The following is a 25,538-nucleotide window of genomic DNA, read 5'->3' as shown; positions in this document are numbered from 1 at the left end:
GGCTCAGCCCTGGCCGAGGTGAGTCCCAGACAAGGGGGCGGGAGGGGGTCATCCTCCTCCCCTCTCAGCGTCTTCCCACTCCACACACACCCTTCGGGGGCTTCTCATGCTTTACCTCCCTCAACTCCCCTCTAAGGACTGGATCCACACCTGGGGAGAGACTGTGCCCCCCCCCCAGGGCGGGGGGGGCTCCTCTGGGGGTCTGTGATTTCTGCGGGGAATGCAAACCTTTGTCGTTTCTCGTAGCTCCCCGGTAAAGGGCTGTCAGGCCCTGGGCATCAGCAGAGGGGCTGGGGCATGGAAGGCAGGGAGAACATCCCCCTTGAAGGGAGTCTTTCCCATAAGTACCCCATGATGGAAAGGTGTTAGAGAAAAGGACACAAAGGGTGCTACTGAAACAGCCATGGTCAGACTGGGAGGTGCTGGGACAGGAAGTCAGAGGAAGGGGAGTCCCCCAACTCACTGCCCCAGCAAGGCCCCCAAGTGGCCTTAGCCTGTCTCCTCCTTAAACAGCCAGGTGGGGGAGGAGGCTGAGGGAGGCCTCTCCCAGGCAGCTGAGATGAGGTACGACACTGGGAGACCACGAGGTGCTACCCTTAGGAGGAAAAACACCGAACTGGGCTGAATGGTGTCCCCTAAAAAGATAATGCCATGCCCTAACCTCCAGTCCCTGGGACTGTGAAGGTATTTGGGAACAAGGGCCTTTGTAGTTGTAATTAAGGATCTTTAGACGAGATCGTCCTGGACCCAGGGACTGGAGTCCTCATACAAACAGGAGAGGACCCAGAGAGACACGGAGGAGAAGGGAGCGTGATTGGAGTCACGCCCCCGCAAGCCAAGCACGCCCGGAGCCCACAGAAGCTGGAAGAGACCAGGACTCACTCTCCTATGGAAATTTCGAAGGGCGTGGCCCTGCTGACGTAGCGATTGGAGACTTCTAGCCCCCAGGATAGTGAGAGAAGGCCTTTCTGTCAACCATGTACTCCCCCTGAGCGGCGACTTCTTCTCCTGTGAAATGAGGCTAATACTTCCAGCCCCGATGCAGCAAGGGAAGAGCCTCGTCAGAGGCACTGTCGGGCAAGCGCTGGCCCCTCTCCCGGCCTCCGTTTTCTCATCCGCAAAGTGGAGCAGGAAGCCTGGCCTGAAGACTCCATCGCAGGGGAGGTAAGAGGAGGGAGAGAACTTGAGGGCTGAGCGTTGGGTGCAAGAGAGCTAAGGATGCATGAGGCTCCCGAGTCCTGCTATGTTTGGGGTGCACAGTTCTTGCTGTCAGATAAAGCCCTCTGGACAAAGGGGACAGACCGTCTGGGGCCACCCGGGAGGAGCTGGTGAGCCCCCTGAGGAGTGGGCTCCTGGCTGGGAAAAGTACTTCCGACACCTGGCACCCTGCACGCCCAGGGGGCAGCGAGGGCAAGAGGGAGAAATGGTTGATTCTGCGTCATATGGATGGGGGGGTGGCTCTGCCCAAAAAGGATATTTGCATTGTGTTATAAAGGTGTCCCCAAAGAGAACTGACATTTCTGAGCGATGCTCTCCATTTCCCCCACCCCTCCTCGGTCCCTCGGACCACTGCAGACATCCCCCCACACCCTTCCGTGGTCCACCTCCCATGGCCACGAGGACACGTAGTGCCTGTCCCCCTGCTGGGCCGGTCCCACAAATGTTCGCTGAGGCCCTTGAGAAGAAACTGCAAAGCCTGAATATTTAATTCACGCAGCACTCCTGCGCCCAAAGCACTTCCAAATGCATTCTGTGGTCACCACGCTAACCCTACGAGGAACAGGATTCCGATCCCCGCTCGCAGATAAAGAAACAGCTGCTCAAGGCCGTTTGCATCCAGGCTGCCTGACTCCTGGTGCTCTTTCCATGTCACCTCGCTGCCTCTCCTGACATATCATCGGCTGCCTCGTTGGGTAATTTGCGGTCCGGGTCTCTCCAGAAACGCCCCGTGCCCCTATCTCCCAACCGGTGTGGCCTCAAAATCCCCCAAGGTCGACCGATCCCAGCCCAGCTTTCCAGACCCTCCCTGGGACTCCAGCACCCTCTCCTCTGCTCCCCCCTTCTCCCCAGCAGCCTCTCCTTGCTCCACAGCCCTCTCCAGAGGGTTCCTGTTTAACCACTCAGCTAGGCTTTCGTCTCCCAGCAGCAGAGGTGGGGGCTGTGGCCCCTGGTGACCAGGTGTTTGGCCAAGATCCACTGACCACACTCCTTTAGGTTCCGGGAGCCACTTAGTCGTCCCTCTTCAGTCCCCAAGGTGCACACAAAAAGGCCTGCGGTGGGCAGGAGTCCGGTGGGGCACTGGCTGTCTCTGCTCAGCGGTGGGCTGTGTGCCTGCCTTGTGCGTGCCAACAGCTTCTGCAGGCTGGGGGCCAGGCCAGCATTTGGCTTTAAACACCTCACGCCCTATTCTGCCTCCAAAGCCCATCACTGTCCCGGGCATCTAAAGATGATGTTATGGGGCACCTGGGTGGCTGAGTGGGTTAAGCGTCCGATTTCAGCTCAGGTCATGATCTCACAGATCGTGGGTTCGGGCCCCACGTCAGGCTCTGTGCTGACAGCTTGCTCAGAGCCTGGAGCCTGCTTCCGATTCTGTGTCTCCCTCTCTCTCTGCCCCTCCCCTGCTTGTGCTCTGTCTCTCTCAAAAATAAATAAACATTAAAAAATAAAGATGACATCAGAAAGGACACCGCCCGGGGCCTTGCCTCCCCCGCAAAGGGCTCCACGTCTCAAATCTCAGTCCCCCAAACCCTCGTGAAGGCAAAGCAGGGATTACAAGGCCACTCTGAGTTCAGCATAAGCTGGGACTGGGATCCACTCCATGCCCCCCACTCCTGTCAAGCTCTGGTTTGCACAGCACGGCTTCCTGTTTGTATGGCCTTGTCCCTTCCCTCCAAGAACTTACATCTGAAAGGACAAGCGAGACACACGCACGTGCACACACTTCTTTATGTGATGCACAGCTGCAGGCCAACCTAAGCAAGATGCCCAATAGTACCATTGAGGATCCATAAAAAGGGCCTGAGAGATCATTAACTCACGGCAAATGGGGAAACTGAGGCTCAGGAAGAGCTAGAGACCCTCCCAAGGCCACAGAGCTAAATGGAGGCCTCTGGACTCCTGGTCCTGTGCTCCTTCCACTGTGTCTGCACATGTAACAAACAAGGCAAGGCAGGCAGAAAAAAGAGCTCAGACAACCTGGGCAGGCAAGGAAGGTCGACCCCGCCCCCCATTTCATTCTGGAAGCTTTGTCCAAAGGGTGCATTTTCCAGAATTCCTCTAGGAGAGTTGGGGGAGGGGGGGCAGGCAGGAACAACCTACAACTTGTTCCTTCAGCACCTGGGAGTAGCCACACAGTCTGGGTGGCTGTTTCTTCTTTGTCCCCTGTGTCCCCCTGTGACTCTTTCTGCTGTGTCCACTGAGTGGCAGAAGTCCAGGCCCAGCCCCTTCCAGGCCTGGGAAATGGAGTCCTGGGGAACGGGAGAGGGTGGCAAAGCTCCCTTGGGCAGGGGCATTCCGGAGAGAGCCGGTGGAGCTTGGCCAAGGCCAAGAACAGCCAGGGGTGGGGAGAGATCATGGTGGGGTGGGGCTGCGGGTACCCGGTTGTTTTTTTCCTTCTCTGTGCTCCACCCCGTGCATTCTTCTGAAGGGCAGGCTCCCAGCCCTCGGCCCCCGGGAGTGGGGGTGCGCGCGGTGGAGCGTGCAGAGGGGTCCGGCGGGCGACGGGGGCCTACACGCGACTCCACCTGGCGCACGGCTTCGGTGGCATCTCAGGCGGGGCGAGCGGTGGGCGCCGCTCGGGAGGTCACCGAGTCCGGCGTCGGTGGCACGTGGTTCTGTGCGGGCCGCGCGGAGAGGGGTGCCCCCGCGGTGCCCCCTGCCCTCCCCCCTGCCCTCGGCTCCTCCCCGGGGCCTGCGCGCCCCGCCCCGGGCGGGAGGGGACCGGGGGCGGGACCCACGGGGTAGGCGCGCCGACCGGCCGGGCCAGGTGCAGCGCCCGCGTGTCTGGGGGCCACAGCGGCCCCGGAGGAGCGTCCCGGTGTCCGGCCTGCCGGTGCCGCGTCCCTGCGCCCCCTTCGCGGGACGCCGGCGCCCCTCGGAACCCAGGTAACCGAGGGCGGGACCCCGCGCCTGGGGTCCACGCGCACCCCGCCGTCGCCCCCGCGCTGCCCGCGGCCCGCCGAGGTCGCCGAGGGCCGCTCTCGGAAGGAAAGTTTGCGCCGGGACCGCCGCGCCCCGGGCGGCGGCGACAGGCATCCGCGGCCCCGCACGTCCCCGCGCGGGGAGCCCGAGCGGAGCTGGGGCGGGCGCGCCGGGTCTCCGCGGACACCTGGGGACGCCGGCCCTCTCGCGCGTCCCATCTCTCAGTCCCCTGGGCGTTTGCGCCCCTCCCCGCCCGTCCCCGAGCCCCTGAGCAGAGTCCTCGGATGGGGACTGCGGAGTTGGCGAATTCTGGAGGGATGTTTACATTCGCGCTTCCCGCCGCCCGGGGGCCAGACCCACGACGGGAGAGCCGGCCGCGCCAGGCGGGGTGCGGGTGAGGGGGCGTCCCTTGCCCGGGGTGGGGGGCGGCTGGGCCCTGTTGCGGTGGGTGCCCAGCCACCAGGGCATCCCGGCTTCTGTCCTGTCTTCCGGCAGGCCGCCGCCCGGCTGGGCATCCTTGGCTCCCCCCAAGCACTCCCCAAGCCCCAGTCGGAGGAGTTGAGAGCAGGAGGGAGGGTGGCGTCCCCAACCCCCCCCTCCCCCACCAGCCCGGCAGGGGCCTAGCTAGGTCTAGAGCTCTGTGACCCTTGCGGACCTGAGCAGAATGGGCTTCGTGCAGCCAAGGCGGCGAGGACGCCCAGCTCAGTGTGAGGACGGGGGTGAAAGATGCCCCTTTCCACGCAGAACCCGAGAGAACAGATGAGGGAGGTCCGTGGATCAGAGTAAGAGCTAACATCACTAGCATGGACGCGTCGCTGATTTCATTTCCCCCCCTACAATAAACCAGCGAGGTAGTAGGTCTTATCCCATTAGCAAGGTTGGGGTGGGGGGTTGGGGGGGGGGAGGAGGAGTCTCAAACAGGCTAAGTCATTTGGGGGGGGGGCGAAATATGGTAGATCTGAGCTTCAAACCAGTCTCCTAGAGCCAGGTGGTTGGTGCTCTTTGCCTCTGACTCAGCAGGGGTTCCTTTCTTCTCCCCCTCCTCCCCTCTTCCTTGGAGGTTCTTCTGGAAGGGGTAGGCCAGGAAAGGGCACCTCCAAGAAGAAGTAAAATCCGGTCAGGCGGCTCCTCAAGAGAGAGCCAGCTCCTTGCTAAGCTCCAGGACTGCGGGAGGCAGGCACCTGTTTTGTTCACTGCCGTAGCCATAGTTTCGTGGCTCCCGGAGGCTGCCCAACAGGAACGGACTGAATCAACCTCGAAGGGCAGAGATTCTTTCCTTTGGACTGGAAAGGTGCCTCCTGCCACCGAGGGTCCTTGACACCCACTTGGGGCGGTTTGATGCTTTATAAACCAGCGAGCGCATCCATAATCCCCTGTGCTTTTCCAGACAGGTAGGCTTTGCCTTTACCCTGGATCCACTTGTCAGGCCCAAGGGAGGTAAGTTATGTGCCTGGCTTCGCCCTGCCCTCGGAGACCGAGGCCTCTGTCCCATTTGCACTGGAGTCCTACCCAGCCTTCCAGGAAATCTCGTTGGAAACTTGACCCTTTGCCTCCTCCTTCTCCTTACCCATTCATGGGGCAACCATGGATGGAGAGCAGAGATGGTGCATGCCTCAGTCTCCTCATTTGTAACACGGGGACAGTAGAGTCTGCGTGGTTTTATGAGTGAGCGGTCCAGAGGGCTCTGTAAGCTTCCAAGCAAACTGTAAGAGATGATGGTGATTTCCTCCTGTGTATGTGTGTTAGCCTGAGCTCCCCACGTGGCCTGTGAATACATCTGGGAAGCGATCACACATCTTTGGTCTCCCTCAGAGAGCTGGTCTTATCCTGAGCATACAGTAGGTTCACAGGAAGTAGCCACCGATCAAAAACAGTCTCTACAGGAAGAGAAGGTGCTAAAATTGGATTTTTTTAAATCCTTCCCCCCATCCTTATGTAAGCAGAGAGAACATTCTACCATACAGGGGAGGCTGCAGGAGGAGGGACCGGAGGGGTCTGAGAGCCCCTAGAGGAGGAGGTGGTCAGTGTCTGGCTCATTCTAGGCCACGGTCAAGTGGGGAAGCATGGCAGGGGGTGTAGGCCTTTCCCTGGCAGGGCCCTGAAGACTTTTGAGGCCCTGCCAGGAGCCCTATAGCCCTGGACTCCTCAGCCGGCCCAGGTGTCCCCTTTGCCCTCAGGACAGGCCCGCACAGCCAGAGTTGGTCAGTTCTCTTCCCTGGAGGAGGCCTCTGCCAGTTCCTGGGTCTTAACCAGAACCCAATAGGGGAAGAGGTTGAGACCCGGAGTTTCTCAGCTGGAATGGCCTTAGAGGCCGTATCCCTTCTACCCACTCCGTGCTGTATTTTCCCTATCAGCAAACATCCTGTCTCGTTTCCTTTTCTATCTCGTTTATCATCTGTCTTCCCGGTTAGAATATCAGGGCCGTGAAGGCAGGGCTTTCTGTCGGTTTTAGTCACGGCTCTGCCGCCGGGGATCGGCGCCGTGGCTTGTGTGTAATGGGTGCTTAGTTAAATATGTGTTGAATAAATGAACACATTCAGCCCACCCCTCCTCTCCTCACGGGGAGACTGAGGCCCAGAGTGACCTGTTGGAGGCAGAGCTGGAGTTCTTCTTGATGGAACTCAAGTTCGTTCAAAGCTGGGTCTCTGCCCCCTGCACCTGGTTGCTCGCGGTGCTTGAGAGCTGCCTTGGCAAGAAGCTTCAGGTCACCCAGAGAGGCAGCTCCCAGGCAGAACGCATGGCCACCCCGCGAACTGAGAGAGCCAGGGAGGAGTGCTCCCCTTTAGACTCCCATCCCCCAAAGAAAACTCCCAGTGCTGCTCTCCAGAGGTGGGAAGTTCCTCAGTTAGTGGTGAAAACAGTGGCCTTTCCAGGCAGTCTTTTAAAATTCCCTGGGACACTGGAGAACCAAGGAGGAGGACCAGAGCCAGGTCCCCAGGCAGCCCTGGGGGGAAGGATGGAGCTTCAGATCATGGGCCAAGGTTAACAAACCAGTCTGAGAAGGTGTGACCAGATGTGTGGGCTGGGAAGAGTGAGGACATTATTCTGCCCAAGGCCCTGGGGAAGGCTTGGGGCTCTGAGACCTCACTTAGGAATCTGATCAGAGTGGTTTCCTTGGAGGACCCAAGAACTACCCCAGTGCAGGGACAAGCAGGATGGAGAAGCTCGAGGGTGGGGGTGGAGTGGAGGTCCAAGAATTATCTAGAGTAGAAGCCGGAACTTTCTATGCAATAGAAAATATGGAACACACCTACACACACACACACCAAGCGGCTTTGGCCCCGCCCCATCGTTCTTTCAGCTGCCATCTTCAGCAAAGGAATTTTATCTGTGTCTCAAGGCAAAACTCTGGGCCCCTGTGGAGTCAATTGGAGGAGAAGAGATGGGACAAAGATGACTTCTGGAGGAAGCTAGTAGGGCCATAGGTGGGAGGTGAGGTCCCTGGAGGCATTTCCTCTTCACACTCACAGGAAATATGGCTCCTGCCTTCTTCCCCGATGGCTTGGAGGGGTGATTGTTGCATTTTAATACCAGTCATAAGCATTCAGTAATTGTTAGCTGTTTGCCAGGCCGTGTTCTAACCTCTCTGCACGAATCGGTTAATCTTTACAATAACTCCGTGACGTTGAAACCCGGGTCGTCTGCATTTGACAGATGTGGAGACTGAGGCCCAGAGCGGTGGTGTAACTTTGCCCAAGATAACACTTGGGCAGAGGGAGAGGGGGGCCAGAGGTACCCTGGACGGCCGTAGCCTTTCGGCCGTGCTGCCTCTGTACGACCCAGCAGGCCACACAGATGGGACAGAGAGCCTGGACGCGAGGGTGGCCAGCACCCGCCTTGGGGAGCTTTGGCTGTTTCCCCCGAGCCCTGCTCTTGACCCCCAGATCCTTTTCCGTTCTCATTGTGGTTTGCCAGATGCAGAGCGGGAATGCCCCTATGCCTTGGTGTTGGGGGAGACACCCAGAAGTTGTGCCTCTAGGAATGTACGTGTTTACGAGTTTATCAGCTGTTTGGAAAAAATTGGGGAGGAAGGGGACCGGGAGATGGGGGGGAGGGCGGACAAAGAAAATGCTTTGCCTGAAGAAGTGAATCCATAATGGTGACTCCTCCTGTGTCCCGGGCCACTGTGGTCCCCCCCTCCTTGCTCCCCAACTGCTCCCTACGGGCTCCCTTCCCCTGGAGCAGGCGAGACCCTGACCCGAGACATAGCTTATGCATTCCTGACCCCTGGCCTTCTCTTTATCGCCCCCATCACTACAAGTTCGGTGGCTTCCAGCAACAGTGAATGGAAAAGTTCGCCTATTGTGACATAGCATGAGTCAGCCCTTCTTCAACGATGGGGTTGCACAGTCAGCTCTGAGGCCTTGGCCTGCACCCCGGTACCTGGAGACCTGGGGCTGGTTGCTTGGGGAAAAGGACAGGGTGACTCTAGACATTATTTTGAAATTATGCAGGTGGCAGCGAGGGGCCAACAGGTGCAAGAGACACAGCCGTTTTTAGTGTCTGGGAGAAAAGGCAGCGTGTCCCAGAGCAGTGACCCAAGCTGTAACTCCTGCCCTTGCCGTGTCCTCTAAGGCAGGGTTTGTTTCACAGGATTGGCCTCACTTGTGGCCCTGACCACCCCCAGTGTGCTCTGCGGGGTGTGAGTGGTGAATTTTGCCTAGGCCTCAAGCCCGCGTTTTGCCTGAGCACACCATCGCCCATGAGACGTTTTTTCCCCTTCAGTTATTCGGGAGCCCCCTGGCCAGGCTGACCGCGGTAGAAGTGATTGGGAGCCTGTCAAAGGCCCAGAGCCCAGCCACCCTGGGCTTCTAGGTCGCGTGGTCCTAAATCGGGCCACTCTGCCAGCCCACTACCAATCTTTGAGTTGGTCACTGCACTCTTGGGAGCTCAAGGCTGCTGTGGCTGGTGGGGAACCATGGGTGCTAATTCTGATACTATATCACGGTGTGACTTTGGCCCTGTCCCTTCCTGGGTGGGCCTCATCGGTAAAAAACAGCTTGGCTTAGATCAGGGTTTCTCACCTCAGCGCTAGTGATGTCTGGGAGCAGGACAGGTCTTTGTTGTGGGGGTGGGGGCCGCCCTGTGCGTCGCGGGATGCTTAGCAGCAACCTTGGCTTCTACCCCTCGGATGCCAGGTGCCGGGGCCACCTGTCACTTCCTTCTTGGCAACCAACGATGTCTCCAGATGTTGCTAAATGTCCCGGAGGCAAAATCCTCTCCGGTGGAGAACCCCAGGGGGTCTCTGGTTGAAGACACCTTGATGACTAGGGACACATTTCTCTTTTCCAGCCCCTATTTTATAAATATGGACAGTGCATGAACGGGGGGCCTGGGGATGGGGGCTCCAAGGGCTTGTAGGGTGCGACGTGAGCTATGAGGAAAAGGGAGGCTCTGGGCCACTGCCTCTTGCTGAGCCCCAAGGCCAAGTTCACTCTGCCTTCCAGACCTTGGCTTACATAAGAAGGTGATGGGAGGGGGCAGGCCTGTGGTCCCCATGAGCACTAAGGTCGGAAGCCCTCCAGCCAGTGACTAATAGTCTCTGCGTGCCCTAAGGGTTCAGCTTCTGGTCCACAGTCCCCTGTCCCCTCTCTGGCTGCCTGCCCCTGAGAGGACACAGGAAGTGAATCAGCCCAGCCAGTGGGCAGCCGGGGGGTGGGGGTGGGGGGCCGGGATGCAACCCAGTGGTGTCAGACACAAGGGCCACACACGCCTGCACTGACCCAGCCCTGGCTTTATTTTGTTTATTCCTCCCAAGTTAGCTGTTTATTAACTTTGTCCACAGAAGCCCCTTCTGACCTCATTGCCTGATGGAAGGGCGAAAATGTGTCTCCTCCAGGGGTGGAAGGGGTTTGTCAGTGAATCCTGGAAGTAAGTCATTGTTCTGGGTACAGCAGGCTGTGAGATTTGGGAAAGCATTAACCCAGATGATTCGTTTGGGTTATTCATTCTTTTCCTTTAATTTTTTTTACTGAGGTGTAACTGATGTTTAACATGTTGATTTCAGGTTTACAACATAATGATTTGATATTAGCATACACTGCGAGGGGATCACCATCTGTCCCCATACAAAGTTGACTTAAAATATTTTTTTTCCTTAATGTTTAATATTTTCGAGAGAGAGAGAGAGGAGACACAGAATCCGAAGCGGGCTCCAGGCTCCGAGCTGTCGGCACAGAGCCCGACACGGGGCTCGAACTCACAAACCGCGATGCCCCCAAGGTTGACTTTTATGAGCTGCTCTTGACAGCTTTCAAGTGTGCACAACAATGTTATTACTATTTTTATTTAACAGCTTATTTAGTTTGAGAGAGAGAAAGGGAGTGAGAGTGGGGGGGAGGGGTGGAGAGAGAGAGAGGGAAAGAGAGAATCCCAGTCTCCCGCTGTCAGCAGGGAGCCGGACATGGGGCTTAACCTCAGGAACCCCCACCATCGGTCCGAGAGGACAAAGATTCAGTACTTAATTGCAGAGCCACAGGTGTGCCCTATAAACTCTGTACCCACTGAATATTAACTGAAAGTCTAAACCCGTTAAACACTAACTCCCCGTCCCCGCCATCCCGCAGCCCCTGGTTGCCACTGTTCTTTCTGCCTCTGTGAATCGGACCGTTCTAGGTCCCACGTGTAAGCAGGATCACACGCCATGTGAGCCCCCCATCTGGGTTCTTCACTTAGCATCATGTTTTAAAGTTCATTAGGTGCATCAGAATTTCCTTCCCTATAAAGGCCAAATAGCAGGGCGCCTGGGTGGCTCAGTAGGTTAAGCGCCAGACTTCGGCTCTGGTCGCGATCCCACGGTTTGCGGGTTCGAGCCCCACGTCGGGCTCTGTGCTGACAGCTCAGAGCCCGGAACCTGCTTCAGCTTCTGTGTCTCCCTCTCTCTCTGCCCCTCCCCTGTTCGTGCTCTGTCTCTCTCCCTCTCTCTCTCTCTCTCTCTCTCAAAAATAAGTAAACATTAAAGATAATTAAAAAAAATAAAGGCTGAATAGCATTCCACCGTTAAGTATATACCACATTTTCTTCCTCCATTCACCTGTTGGTGGACATTTGGGTTGCTGCTGCCTTTTGGCCATTGCCAGTAGTATAGCCATGAACGTGGGTGTGCAGATAATCCGTTTGGGTCCCCGCTCCCAGTTCTTCTGTATATATTCCCAGCAGCAGAATTGCCGGGTCCGATGGAAATTCTGCGGTTAACCTTTTGAGGCGTCGCCGTACTGGTGAGGAAGAGGTCAGAAGTGGATGTTAACGGTGAACACGGGATATCCAAGCATCCAGGTAGAGGAGAGGCGGGGGAGCGCAGGGCAGGGGAAGGAAGGGCCAACCCGTGCCGTGAAGCACAGTGGTGCGTGTGCTTGCTGAAGCCGGGTGTGGCTGGCGAGGGGGCCGTGGAGAGGGTCGTGGACCGCGAAAGGTAGGTGGACCAGGCTGGCGAACTTGGGCTCCTGGCTACGGGCCATAAGAGGCGCTGAAGGGGGTTTTAATCGGGAAGTGATACCAGCCAGAAGGATGTCCGTGCGGGTCGTGTCATGGGCGGACTGGGAGGGAAAGACGCTTAAGGCGAGGGCCAGGTGGGTCAAAACTGGGTACCGCTGAAGCCGGGTGGCTGGTGTGCATGGAGGGAGCAGGTCTAAGGGTGGACCTGCTTCGGCGGCTGGGTGAACCAAGGTGCCCGCTCCTGCCTGGGTCAGCTGACAGGGGAGTGGCCTGTTTGGCAAGATGACCAAGGGGCAAGCTGGGGCCCGATGGCCTGGAACGGTCTCTTAGGACCCCTGGGGTGGGGACGAGGGTCGGAGTGGGGTGCAGAGCGGTGGGACCACACGGAAGGGGCGACCTTGGGGTGGCACAGAGGGCCCAGAAGAGCCGGAGGCCAGGACGCCACCCCTGCCTGGTCCGGGTCCGCCCCGCCCTGAGTGCGTCATACCAATCCACACCATCAGTCTCTGCGCTTGGGGCTGGGTCCTGGGGGTGGGGGATAGATAAACGTGAGCCGGTTACGTATCACATACCGTGAGCCGGTAAGTGTAATTCACTTATGCATCCTCCAAAGCTTAGGAAATGGAACTCGGCCAATATCTTTGCACAGTTACGCATGGAATCACATTCGGGGTGGGCGATCCCCAGTGGAAGTAGAGCGTGTACTGAAAGGGTGTCACGGGTCCATGATTTAGTCCAGGTCAGGGTCTCTCACCTCAAAGCTACTGCCATTCTGGGCCAGGTCATCCCGCGTCGTGGGGGGGCTGTCTCGTGCCTTGTGGGACGTTCAGGAGCATCCCTGGCCTCTGCCCATTGGGTGCCAGTAGCCACACACACTCCCGGCCCATTTGTGACACCCAAAAATGTCTCCCAGACACCGCCCGATGTCCCCTGGTGGGACAGAAATCACCTTCAGTTGACATCCGTCGGTCCGGAGGCCGGGAGACGCTTCTTGCAGGAATGATGTTAATCCACCCTCTAGAAGATATGTAAGAATTAATCAAGATGAAACATACGTGGGGAGCGGGGGAGAGTACTCCGGGCTTAGGTGACAGTGTGTGCTCAGGCCCTGACGTGGGGAAGAGCGTGAAGGGAGACCAACCAGGGGAGGCATGGTGGAGGTGGGGAGAGGGGCCAGACCCTTGGGGTGCTTGGGAGGGAGCACAGGCCAGGGAGCCTCCCGGATGCGCGGGATGGAACTGTTGGAGGCTGGCGAGTGACGTTTGGGCATTTTGGGTTGGAGCCCCCTGGGAGGCTTCCAGGTGGGGCCCTGAGCTCAGAAGAGAGGTCTGGCCAGAGGTACACGTCTGGGAGTTACATGCATACCTATGATGAGTGAAGCCCTGGGGTGGACGAGGCAGCCCAGGGAGAGCGAACGGACCTGGAAGCGAGCTCCACCATGTAGAGACTGGGGAGGAGCTCCCAGAGAGGGAGCAGAAAAAAAACCGTGGTGCCTGGTGCGGGGGAGAGTCGGGGAGGAGAGCGAGGCCGCTGTGAGGTCGGTGGGGCCGGAGTGACCACTGGAGTCGGAGACCAGAAATCAAGGAGCCCGGTGCCCTGGGGCAGGTCTGGCTGAGGCAGCGGGGCAGGAGGGAACAGAGGCAGCCGGCGTGTCTGGAGAAACAGAGGTACAGACACCTCTGTGGAGGTGAGAGGAAGCCAGAAAGGGAGGCGGGTCAGGGAAGGTTTTGTTCTGTTTATTTCATCCGCTTGTTGCCCACCCTTCCCCCGCCCCGCCTTTTTTTCTTAGAAAGTAAACGTACGTGGTGCCGAAAAAATTGTAAATTGCAGAGACTTCCCGTGAAAAGTCTCTGTCTCCCGTCTCCCTTGGCCTCCTAGCGCACTCCCCTTCCTGGAAGCAGCTTCACCAGCTTCCTACGTACCCTTCCAGAGACGGTTCTGGGACGAATCAGTAAAAACGTGTATCGATTCATTCTCCCCCAAAGGGTGGCCCACGGGTGCCCTTCATTTGTTGTTTCCCCACTTAGCTCTCTTGGGATGCTTCCAGATTGGTCCCTCGAGTGTTCAAGGCTGTAGAATGTGCCACTGCATGGATGTCGCACATTTATTTGATGAATCTCCTGGTTTTGGGGTGTCACAAACAACGTCCCACTGAATTGCCTTGTCATCTAGTCATTTTGCAGTGTAGGCGGTTCATGTGGGATAAAGCCTCAGGAGAGGAATTGAAGGGCCGGAAGGGTGTGTGTTTGGATTTTGAAAGATATCAGCAGACCGCTCTCCATAAAAGTTTAGAAAGATACACTCCAGCGGTGGATGAGGGTGCTCTGGTCCCATGCCCTCTTACGTGAAGTGTTACCAAACTTGCTGACATTTGCCAACGTGGAAGGTAAAAATAGTTTCTCAATAGAGTTTTAATTTGCAATTCTTGGCTGTGTTCACCGACCTGAGAGCCACTTGTGTTTTCTTTACCGTGAACTGTCCTTTCATATATTTTGCCTCCTTTCTCTCAGGTGGTTGGTCTTTTTCTTATTGAATTGGAGGCGATCTTTATATATGAAGGAAACTAGTGTTTTGTCTGGAAGATCAATTACAAGTGTTTCCCCCACAGTTGATCAAGAAGTTTTTGGCTGTCGCTGCTTTTTATTTTATTTATGTTTTTAACAATTATGCATGCCGAGGGAGAGAGTCAACTGAGTGGTGGGTCCCTGGTGGGGAGGTCCCTGAGGAAGCATTGGGGTGAGTTCCCGGGTGGGAAAGTCCTCTCTGTTGTGTAACGGGCAGAGGGAGGGAGGAGTCTGCAGTTAGTCCAGGGATGGGGTTGTGTTGACGAGGAATCAGAAAGCTAGCTGGGCAGGAGAGTGATGGTGTTAGCCAGAGAGCAGTTGATTAAAAAACACTGGAAACTCAGCTAGATGCCGGGAGGCAAGTGGATGCATCATGTGCTTTCTTAGACTAACGGTCCCAGTTGTTTATATCTTGCCTGTGATCTGGAGTCTTCCTTATCTCACTCTTACACGCCACATAACGTCCCCTGCCCTGAACCACCCGGGGCCAGGGACCAGACAACTGGGGACAGCCCCTGTGCCCCAGAGCCCGCCTGAGCTGTTCAAACTAGCCAACCCTAAGCTAGTCATCCTGCCCTGCCTTGCCTTCCCCATGGAAACCCTAATAAAGGCAGTGGCCTGTGTCTTCCCCTCATTCCTTTCTGCCCCCTGACCAACACGGGTGCTTTTCCATGTGGCCCTGGGAGGTGTAACACGCTCCCTCTCGGGAAATGTAAGTAATAAAAATCTTCTTTCAAGGGCATTAGCTTCTCCGCGTGTCCCTCGGTCACTTCCATACGTTAAAACCCTATGCGTTCAGTTGAGACAACAGTGGCCCTGGACAGGGACAGAGTATGAGGGTTTGTCGACTGCCGGTCCCAGTGAGGCTCCAAAACTGTCACAGTGTGGGTGGTTAAATAAGCAGGCTGTCCGGGGGGAGGGGGAGGCTTCCTGGAGGAAGTGGCCTGGAGATGAGGAGAGGCCTCTGCGGTGGGGATGGCAGGGGTACAGATTAGGAGGCACAGGGCCGTGGAGGTGGAGGAGGGTGGGCAGAGGTCCAAAGTGAGGCTGAAGAAGATAGGAGAGGGGGGCAGGTCTAAGGGGGAGAAGAGGTACGTGATAGGGTCCAAGATGCAGGGTGGGTCCTGGGGATACTTGTTGAAAGTGGGTTTTTTTTTTAAATTCCCAAGACTACTTTGACTTTGTGTGAGCTCCCTGTGGGGGCTCAGGGTGGGGCTGCTTCTGATGGTGAGTCTAAACAGTGACAGGTGGTCTAACCCCACATCAGGACCAACCCAACTCCCAGGAAGACAGCGGCCTCCCTGCACCTTACCCTTTTTTTTTTTTTTTAACGTTTATTTATTTTTAAGAGACAGAGAGACAGAGTGTAAGCAGGGGAGGGGCAGAGAGAGAGAGAGGGAGACACAGCATCCGCAGCAGGCTCCAGGCTCCGAGCTGTCAGCACAGAGCCCGACTCGGGGCTCGAACTCACGAACCGTGAGATCGTGACCTGAGCCGAAGTCGGACGCCCAACCGACTGAGCCAGCCAGGCGCCCCCTTACCTTTTTGATGGCACGTTAACACCACCCATCCATGGATGAATTCACCTCCCCGCCTTCACTCCCCCAGCTTGCAACCACCAGCCCCACACGGGCACCCTGCTCCCACCCTTCAGCTGCTTACACAGCGGCCCTGTTTCCCCTCCTGTCTCAAGAGAGCCTCCACCAGCGTGGTGTTTTCTGTCTCCCCCGTGAACACCCCCCTCCTCTCTTCCAGAGCCTCCCTCGGGCTCAGATGCCAGCGGGTTTTGAGCCGCAGAGTGGCATCTGAATTGGGAGAAGCATTCTTAAAGACCAAATAGCCTTCGAACCATGGCGAGCGGGGTGTTAATGGTGGAACGTTTGGCGATGACATTGCTGTGCTGGAGCTGGGGGGGCCCTCGCCGATCCACGCTGCGGCACACCACGCGGAGTCTTTTCGGGGAGGGTGGCGGGGGGGGGGGGGTTGTCTGTTCCGATCACGTGGGCCTAGGTCCCGGGCCTGTGCGCTCCGGGTGAGCGAGTCTGGAGTTCACACACAAACACACGCACACAGCCGGCGATTACTCATGCTACCTTGCGATTTCTTTATTGTCGCCCAGGGAATTATTTACCTTTTTGAGAGTGGAATTTGTGGGGAAATAATGTCGTATTCACCGAGTGCTTATCTAGCTCTTATGAACTCTGAACTGGGCCGTGTGCCGTGGGTCTTAGAATGCTGCCGTGTTTGCTTTGCCTCCCCAGGAACGACACCGTGTAATGATTCACCAACATGCTGTGCAGGCCCAGCCACCAGCGCCAGCGCGGAGGATAAAGGGAAGCCAGCTGGGCTGTGGTTGGCAGAGCAGACTTCTTGAAAGAGGAAGAGCTCAAGCAGACAGTGGGTGTGGAAAAGGTGTGGAGAGGAAAGGAGGGGAAAGGAGGTCTGGGGAGGAGGCCCCTGGTTCTCGCAGTCCGCGGGCCAGCTGTCCATGGGGGAGGTCGAGGGGCAGGAGGATGGCAGGAGGATGGTGATGGCTTCCCTGGGGGCAACAGGTGAGCCGCTGGGATGGGAGGGGACGGGAGGCAGCAGAGTCCCCACGGGCTCTGTCAACAGCGGTGGGGGCGGTGCTGGGTCCCCGCTGCTTGCAGGGGAGCCCTGGGGCGCCCTCAAGCTAGATGGGCGGGGATGGGCTCAGTGACCTTGCCCTTCCGTGAGGCTGAAGTGTCCTTGGGATGCCCCCAGGGCAGGGAGCAAGTGTGTCCCCAGATCGGGGCTCCCTGATGCCTTGTGGGGGGCGGGGAGATCCTTTTGAAAGTAGGGGTGGGGAGCTGCAGCTGAAATGTGGGATGTTAGTAGTTCGTTTCTCGGATGTTTTGGGGACACATCCTCTCTAGAACCTGACCGATGGTTTACAAACCAAAAAAAAAATGGCAGTGATAAAAAAAAAAGAGAAAAGAAAGAAGGAAATTGTGTGAAGGAGGATGAAACATTTGGCTTAACCATGAAGCTGGGGAGAGGATGTGGGAGGGAGAAAGTGAGAGCCCTGCTGCCCTCCCCCCTCCTCCCTCCTCCCTGCAGTCAGGCTTGGCTTAATCCCTGTCCTCCTGGACAAGTTCCCTGAGTCCAGCTGATGCTTGAGCATTGGAATGTTGCTCAGCAAGCCTGGGGGCTTCGGGACTTACCCTAGGACCACCGTGCTGTGTGATCCTGGGTAAGCGGCCGACGTCTCTGGGTCCGGGTTTCACACCGGGCATCTCTTCTAGAGAAATTTTGCCCTTTGGATGCCTTTGCTTGCCGTCCTCAGGGTTTTCTTAAGACTCTGAAAAGAGCAGAAGAGGGGTCTGAGGAAGTGAATTCCCCAGGGCGGGGGGTGGGGGGAGCAGCGGGGATGGGTTGGGGGGGCTCTTGGGCCAGGCTGGGCCAGATGGGCCTCCACCCCGCCTGCCTGGGTGTGCTGTGTGGGAACACCCACGCTTCATTGTCCCAAGGCCTCAGATTTGACTTTCAAAGGAAAAGCACCCCTCCTGATAAGGTGGGCCTCGTTCCATTACAGCCGGCTTTGTTTGGGCTCCAGGGCGTGAGGAGGACAGGCCTCTGTGGGTGACATTGTCCCTGCAGCGGGTGAGCAAAAGCGCTTTGTGCCTTCAGCACCGCAAACCAGGCACCTGCTGCTGCAGGCAGGTAGGCTGCCTCCCGTTTTCTCATGCTGGGATGAGGAAACTGAGGCACAGGCAGGACACGCGGCGTGTGCAGGGTCCCTTGGGCCTCCCAGGGACAGCTCAGTCAGACGTGCACCAGGTGTTTGGACTCCTTGCCCTTGGCGTCTTCCCGGAAACCGTTTGAGATGGGCCCTAACGCGCGCGGGTTCTCTGCCCTGATTTCTCCCCCATGAGCGCCAGCTGCTGCCCGGTGCCTGTGGAAGCGGACTCACTTTGCTCCGGGAGGAGGATCTGGGCCTCTGTGTGGAAAGTGAGGGGACGGAAATTTCCTCCCATAATCTCAGCTAATCCCGGTGCCACCTCCCCCTCTCCCCGGTGTCCTGGAATGTACCTTCGGCCCTTCCTTCAAAGTCCAAACAAATGAATCTGTAATGGTGAAATTCACGGTGTTGAGGCGACCGCTTTTCTACCTCCTCACACAGATGCAGCCCAGTGTGACATCCCTGGGCCAAGAAGCAAGAGAGACCTTTCGACGGGGCTTGCTGCTTCACGGTGCTCTGTGGGACGCCGTGGGGACATGTGCAGGGGAGACGTGTCTGAAGCACGAAAATGATCGTTTTCTTCTCACTGTTCACGTAGAGGCCTGGTGTCCCCCCCCCCCCACCTCACTCCCCCCGGGGAAAGCGAATCATTTTCAACACCAACCAGTGGCTGCAGGGGCTTTTGGGAGCAGGGAGGGATGGCCGGGGTCAGGGACAGACGCAGCCAGAATCCCCCCCTTCCCACCGTCACCAGCTCTCCGGTTCCTCGCTGCGGACTCTAGTGGCCCAGTTGGGTTCTGGGCAGACCTGAGGGCAGGGGTGCAGGCCAGCTGGGGCCTCAGAGGCGGTCCAGCAGCGGAAGTCCAGAGAAGGTGGGGGGTTGCCGTTTCCACCGTCCCGAGCGCTGACTGCACGGTTGTGGGGGCTGATCTGGAAGGACCTCTTATTCCCATTTTCAGGGGCTTTTGACGAATGCATTTTGCCTCGGCCCTTGAAAAAAGCCTGTGCTTAACAATGCTAGAATAAGGACCTGTGGCACAGGTCAGCCCGTGGGGCTCTGAATCCACCGTATTCAAATATTGTGAAATGTATTGGCTAGGATGTGGGGTTAGCAGGAAAAATAACGTTCCAGTGAGGAGGAAGGAAGGTCAGCTTTGCAATCTACCTTGTAGCCCACGGCAGGCCGGAGGAGGAACGTCCTCCGTCGGGTCGGCATAAATTCGGGGGCACCACTGAACCCCTGCTGTGCACCAAGCCCGAACCGGGCCGGAGAGGTAGTCACTCTGGGGGTTGTGAAAGTGCCCCCGCCCCCAGGAGCATAGGGTCAAAGCCCAGTGGAGCATACACTGCCCATAAGGGCTTGGAATAGACCGAGGGACTTCGAATCAACATCATCCCCATTTTACAGAGGAGGAGAGTGAGGCCCGGAGAGGCTCCGGGGCTCAAAGCCAGGTGCGTCTGACTCCCACATCACCGATGGGAACGACTGCGTGTGACCGAGGCTCCTGCCTATCTGAGCTCCTCAGTGGCTATGGGGCCACGTAGAAGCCATACCCTTTCCTGGCTGGGCCCTCTGTCCTTCTCTGACCCTCAGCGTCGTCTGGTCTCAGCTGAGGGTTTGGGCACGCGCCAGCCACCTCCCCATCGCCCTGCCCAGTCCCTGCGACGCTCTTCCGTCTGCCAGGTCACACTTCCCTGTCTCCTTGCTGCCCCTGACCATTTGCCTGGCACCCGGGGGCTGTGTTCCCTGGGTAGTGCTGGGTAGCGCTCCCTCCTGGACTGCTGTCCCCGGAGCACCCGTGCAGCAGGACTGGCAGAGGAGGCCCAGGGCAGATGGGAGGTGAGGGCCTGGCGTCTGAGGGGCTCAGGTGGACGCTGAAGGGGAGATAGAATTTTCCAGGCCATCTGCCTGCGGAGGGAGCCGTGCGCACAGAGAGGCGTGGGGGGTGGTCAGATGACGATTCGAGTGTGGATGTGTGGCCTTCGAGGTAGCTGTGAATCCCCAGGGGGGTGTATCCGGGAGGCGGGTGGCCCCTCAGAGAAGTCTGTCTCCTTCCTTCCTATATCGATCCCTCAAAATATTATGAAACGTGTCCTCAGAAAGAAGGGGTCTCTTCGAGGGCAGCCGTAATTTCTCCTACTCTGCCCAGCAGGGGCTGAGTCATGGGCACCTGCTCACTGAGCACGCACTTTCCACCCGCACACTTTCCACCTTCTCCTGTGGACACTGGTCCCCAGCTCCCCGTACTTCTGCTCACTTTGGGCTCTGAGTGTTTTGTCTCCCGACTGGATCTAGGCCGCGTGGAGGTGGACAGTTGTCCCAGGATGGGGCCGTGCCTGGGAGTCGGCACTGGAGCTTAATACCCCGGCGGGTCTCCGGGCTGCCCCCCCCCCCCCACCCGAGGATTCTGACTCCAAAAGCCCGAGATGGGCTCAGCCTAGTCTGTTCTGTGTTTCCAGCAACAACCCCTGGGTTATTTGGATGCACGGCTGAGTTTGGGACTTAATGTGAAAGAGGTTTGCCAGGCCCCTGTCCGGACCCCTGACTTCACCCTCCTCCCCAGGGTAGGTGCCTCAGACCTCATCTGGACACTTCCGAGGTGGGGGGCTCAGTGCCCACGGAGCGGGCCTTCCTCACTGGGGGACAGTGCCTCTGTGGCTTGAGCCGAAGCCCGCCTCCCAGGAGAACCCCCCTGGGGGTCTTGGTTCTGACCTTAGGGGCTGCATGACCTCCTTCGGTTTTCCACACCTGCTTCCCCAGGATGTGGGAAGGCGCTGTGTGCCCCGTCCTTGCCGGTCTCCCTCCTCTCCTTCCTCCTGTGGTCTGGGCTCCCTTGCAGGCTGACAGCCTTATCTCAGACTTTAAGTTTCTCATCAGGTTAGAGGCTTGGGAGGGCGGTAGAGATCGGATCGTGCGTTCTCCAGCAGCCCCACACTTCCCCGTTGGGGTGAAGGGGTCCCCCAACAGTCAGGGCCTGCATTCACCTTCCGTCAACCTGGCAGGGACTCACCCTTTCCCAGCCCGGGGGGGAGGAACCTGCCCACGCGCGCACCCCGGATGGAGGCCGTGAGCTGCGAGATATGGACGCCCTGGTGCTCGCTCCGCAGAGCTCAGTGGTAGGTAGGCCAGCTCTGGGTGGGTCAGAATCTCAGCTCTCTCGTCTCTGGCTGTGCCTGTCGTCACCGGGCTTCACCTTCCCAACCTGACTTTTGGAGAGCTTATCCTAACTGAGCTGTGGTGGGCTGGGGGGAAGCCGTATGTTTTAAAGCTTTCTAGGTGGAGGGCCGCCTGGGGGTGGCTTAGTTGGTCAAGGCTCTGACTCTTTTTTTTTTTTTTTAATTTTTTTTTTAACGTTTATTTATTTTTGAGACAGAGAGAGACAGAGCATGAACGGGGGAGGGTCAGAGAGAGGGAGACACAGAATCTGAAACAGGCTCCAGGCTCCGAACTGTCAGCACAGAGCCCGACGCGGGGCTCGAACTCACGGACTGCGAGATCGTGACCTGAGCAAAGTTGGAGGCTTAACCGACTGAGCCACCCAGGCGCCCCAAGGCTCTGACTCTTAATCTCACTCAGCTCAGGTCAGGATCTCCGCTCGGTTCATGGGATCGAGCTCCGCGTCAGGCTCTGTGGGCTCTACGCTGATAGCGAGGAGCCTGCTTGAGATTCTCTCCTCCCTCCCTCTGCCCCTTGCCCCCCTCCTCTGTCTCTCTCCCCAAATAAATAAACATTAAAAAAAAAAAAGTAAAAACTTTCTAGGTGGTTCTGAGTTGAGGACCACCGGGCTACATGCCCAGCACCCGTAGGTCTAGCTCCGACTACCCGTGGGAAGAGTTTACCCTGGAGTAAAAGAGCCAAGGCCCTCTTGCTCTGTGTGTCCCAGAATATGGAAATGTTTTAATATATTACATGTATCTCACAAAGCTCATAAGAAGGCATTTAAAAATTTAAATCAAATATTCAATAATTAAAAAGGACAAAACTGTATTAACATCTTAGAACATCAAGTAACTGTAAAATTTATAAAGACGGATGTCATAGGTCTAGTCTACGTTGAGAGCTGAACACAGATGAAGCATCCAACACGTTAAAAGCCACACGCTTCAAAAGTACCACATCCAATGGTGAAAAGTTGGAAGTTGCAATATTATCTGATTCCCCCTTTTAAAGCAGAATCTTTAAAAAGCACGCTGGTGGTATCGCTGTGTCTCGAATATGTTTTTCTCTGTAAGATTTTCTAGCAAAAGCTGTTCCTGGCTCTAACCCTAGCCGGGGAATGGTGAGAAGATATATTTGTGAGATATCTCCGAGTATTTTCCGCTGACAAGGCCTTCTGGCTTTTTCTCAGGGCCTGCAGTCGTTTATTCATAAGGAGCCCTTGTTTTTGTTTTTAAAGCATTTCCAGTTTATCCTCCATTTCTTTGGTTTCATCTTGTTCTGATGGAGATTCTGAGGCAACGTTTCTGGTGTCAGTTTCACAACTGTCATGTTGATGTTCCAAATGTTCGGAGAGTCTCCAAATAGAGTAGTAATTATTCTTGCTACAGAGTTTCACATTGTCTCCTGCCAGGCAATGCCCGAGCAGGACTTGAGACCTCTGTCACATCTCAGGGTCTTTTGTCCTTTTTTTTTTTTTTTTACATTGTGCTTGTCTCCTTTTTAAAACACGTACACAAATCGAGACGTTAAGTATGACGGACTCCCACGACTGGCCTCAACAGTGACCAGCTCATGGCCAATCTTCCTTCACCTCTACCCTTACTCGCCACCCCCTGCCCCCAGCTGGAGTCTGTCGAAGCCGGTCTAAGACATTATCTCATTTCACCTGTAATCCCTTCACTATACCTCTCGGAAGGAGAAGGGCCCTGTAAGACACCCAGCCGTGGTTCTATTATCGCACCCTAGGAATTGATCGTTTCTCACCATCATAAAATACCCGGCATTCAGAGTCCCCCAGTTGTCTCATACATTTTTTTTTTTTTTTACAACTGGCTTGAGATTTCAGATGTCAAAAATGCTGAAATAAAAAAATCGGGGAGCAAGCAAAAATAACACCCTTTTGGCACTGACGTACAGGATTTATGAACAGAGCATGGCAACCACCAGGCAGAAGGTTCTACATGGATGGGTCAGACCCTGCCTTTGGGGTTCAGAGGGCAGTGGGCAGCAGAAATCATTTGGTGGTTCAGCAACCAAATTGATGCATTCAATCAGTAGTAATACCGTGCCCAGTCCCGGGCAGGGCATCGTGGACATAGCCGTGAACCAGGCAGACTCGAACCAGGCAGTCTTGACTGAGGGGGGCCAGGGTACTGGCATTTCACTGTGAAGCTTGCACGTGGGATGATAGAGACTTTTGCAAGTGATCCTTGAGTTTAGCCTTGAAGAATGGGTAGAATTCCATCAAGAAGAGAAAGTGGGAGAGGAGGTGCCCCACTCCCAGTAAACAGGAAGTGCAAAAGCATGGAGCGTTCAAGGACAGAGAAGAGAGATGGGTGTGATGGGGTGTGGGGCGTGTGGCGAGGCGGGCGGTAGCTGAGGCTGGGGCTGTGGTGGGGGGTGGCTGTGGAGGCCTTGAGGTTATGCTAAGGAGCGGAATCTTCTGGGCCCTTTCAGAGGAGACCCCATGCCTTGGTCTGTAGGAGCATCAAGTTTGGACCATGAGTCAGGAGAGCAGAGCCTTGGAGGAACCACGAAGAGTTATTTGGATTTCCAGGCCCTTCCTGGAGCCCTCCATCCGCTAGACCAGGAGTCCTGCATGCGGTGGTGGGGGCAGGCCTGTGTCCGTCTGGAACTCCGTGGATCTCCAGGGCGGGCACGGGGCCTGGCACACAGAAAGTACTCACTCCGTGTCCGTTGACTGATGACCTCCTCTCGGTGCTCCCAGTGCAGGGCACTCCTGCCTACTTCCACCCTCACCGTGGTCATGACAGAGGGAGCCCCCTTTAGCTTCGCCTGGGGGAAATCTGGTGGCTCTTCCAAAATGGGAAGGCTTTAGGCTTTAGGTGCCCCAGTTACCCTGAATGGGGCACTTCAGGACCAGGGTTGCCCCTGGGTCAGCAGGCAGGACAGGGCACATGGAGGAAGGCTCAGGTACGAGCTTCTTGGCGGGTGTGTGTGGGGAAAGGCTGGTCTTTGCAACCCATGGATTGGCTCACATGGCTAATTTCTCAAGACTCGCCAAGGGCTGGAGGACTAACTCATTCACCTATTTCCTGTTAATAGCGTTGTTGCTTTAATGAAAAAAACAACCACGTAATAATCCACATGCTCATTGTGGGCAAACGCTAGTGTTCTAGAAAAGGAGGAGGAAGAGAGTAACGCAGATACCTAGGGCTCACCACTACCGTCTAGAGGGAACCGCTGTGAACACACTTCGGGGAACATCCTTGCAAACACTTTTCTGTCCATAAATCCAAGCAGTTAACGGTAACACGGTTTTATACGGTTGGTGTTCCAAGATTTATGCTGCCCCATAACCCGGGTTTGGTTTTTTTCTTTTTTCGCATTTAACAGCATGTCGCGACACCGTTTCCTGTCAGTAACCACACAGATCTGTAACATTTTTAATCGCCGCACAGTGCCGGTTTGCATGGGTGTACCATAACTTACCCAGCCAGCTCTGTGTTGCCAGCCATTTGGATGGTTTCCCGTTTTTTCACAATGTGCTAAAGAATATCATTCAGCTTCTTCAGATGTGCGGTAATGGCCTAGCAGTAACTAGCTGGAAGAGCCGGGATCGCTGGAATAAAGGAAAGGTTTGGTTCATTCACCGGGTCCTAAAGCCACGCTGGGAGGTCGCCATGGCAACCCCTCCCCCGTGGCTCGTGGAGTGCCCATGAGCTCCACCTCCAGCCGGGGAGGTGGGTCAGAGCCGAAAAGGAAACAGTCTATTTTTCAAGCAAAATTATACCCCCAGGGCAGAAGGGGCATGAGTGTTCATGCAGAGCCGAGATGGTCTAGGGCGCCGTGGTGATAAGAGCCACTTTTTATTGAGTGCCTGTTATCGGGTAGATACCATGGTTTTTCATCCCTGCAAGAGCCATTGATACTTGTATTATCCTCATTTAGCTGATAAGAAAATTCAAGTGGCAGAGGTTAGGTGATCGCCAAGGGGCACACGGTGAACGATGGAGCCGGGATTTGGAATTGTCCTGCATCCACCGCTCAGGACCATACCAGCCTCTCCCCGGCCACCATCCCTGAGACCCCCAGTCCCGACTCCCCACCACCTGGTGCGTTCATTCCACCGGCATTCAGATGGCGCGCGCTGAGCCTTCCTCTGGGCTCTTCTGCGGGCTCCGTCCTGGGCCCTTCCCACCTGGTACCCCCCACCACCTCCATGCTGAACTGTGGACAGCTCCCCGCATCTGCACTCCGCCTGGGCCCCTGCTGCACCCTCAGTGTATTTACTTAATTGTTTTAATATTTATTTTCTTTATTTTTTTTTTTTTTTTTGAGAGAGAGAGAGACAGAGTGCAAGAGGGGGAGGAGCAGAGAGAGAGGGAGACAAAGAATCCGAAGCAGGCTCCAGGCTCTGAGCGGTCAGCACAGAGCCCGACGCAGGGCTCGAACTCCCAAACCGAAGTGGGACCGAGCCACCCAGGCGCCCCTGCACCCGCAGTGTAGAGCGGTCTCTGTCCTCCGTGGCGGCGGCGCTCCTGTCGATTCTTCGAGACTTGGCTCAGACCTCGTGTCT

At 56.5% G+C, this 25,538-nt stretch overlaps 1 protein-coding gene across 7 annotated transcripts in view; it reads left to right on the top strand.

Moving 5' to 3' along the window:
- Positions 1-1,024: 1,024 nt before the first annotated feature.
- PAQR5 (progestin and adipoQ receptor family member 5) overlaps positions 1,025-25,538 on the top strand; it is a 73,804-nt gene continuing 49,290 nt past the window's right edge. For 2 of the 7 annotated variants that reach the window (XM_078448816.2, XM_078448813.2), the window contains exon 1: positions 16,559-16,690. Coding sequence is in view for 1 of the 7 variants with exons in the window: in XM_060618157.3 (XP_060474140.3) it covers positions 1,040-1,164 (125 nt within the window). In the remaining 6 variants the exon portion in view is untranslated. Of the gene's footprint in view, positions 1,165-3,961; positions 4,105-13,171; positions 13,262-13,878; positions 13,961-16,558; positions 16,691-25,538 lie in introns of those variants that run through there. The other 5 variants (XM_060618157.3, XM_078448815.2, XM_078448817.2 and 2 more) reach the window with 5 other exon arrangements.

The sequence above is a fragment of the Panthera onca genome, chromosome B3 (genome assembly GCF_046562875.1).
Source record: "Panthera onca isolate mPanOnc1 chromosome B3, mPanOnc1 haplotype 2, whole genome shotgun sequence".
NCBI classification, from domain to species: Eukaryota; Metazoa; Chordata; class Mammalia; order Carnivora; family Felidae; genus Panthera; species Panthera onca.
Note: the sequence above shows the minus strand (reverse complement) of the source record. Positions and strands in the feature narration are given on the sequence as shown.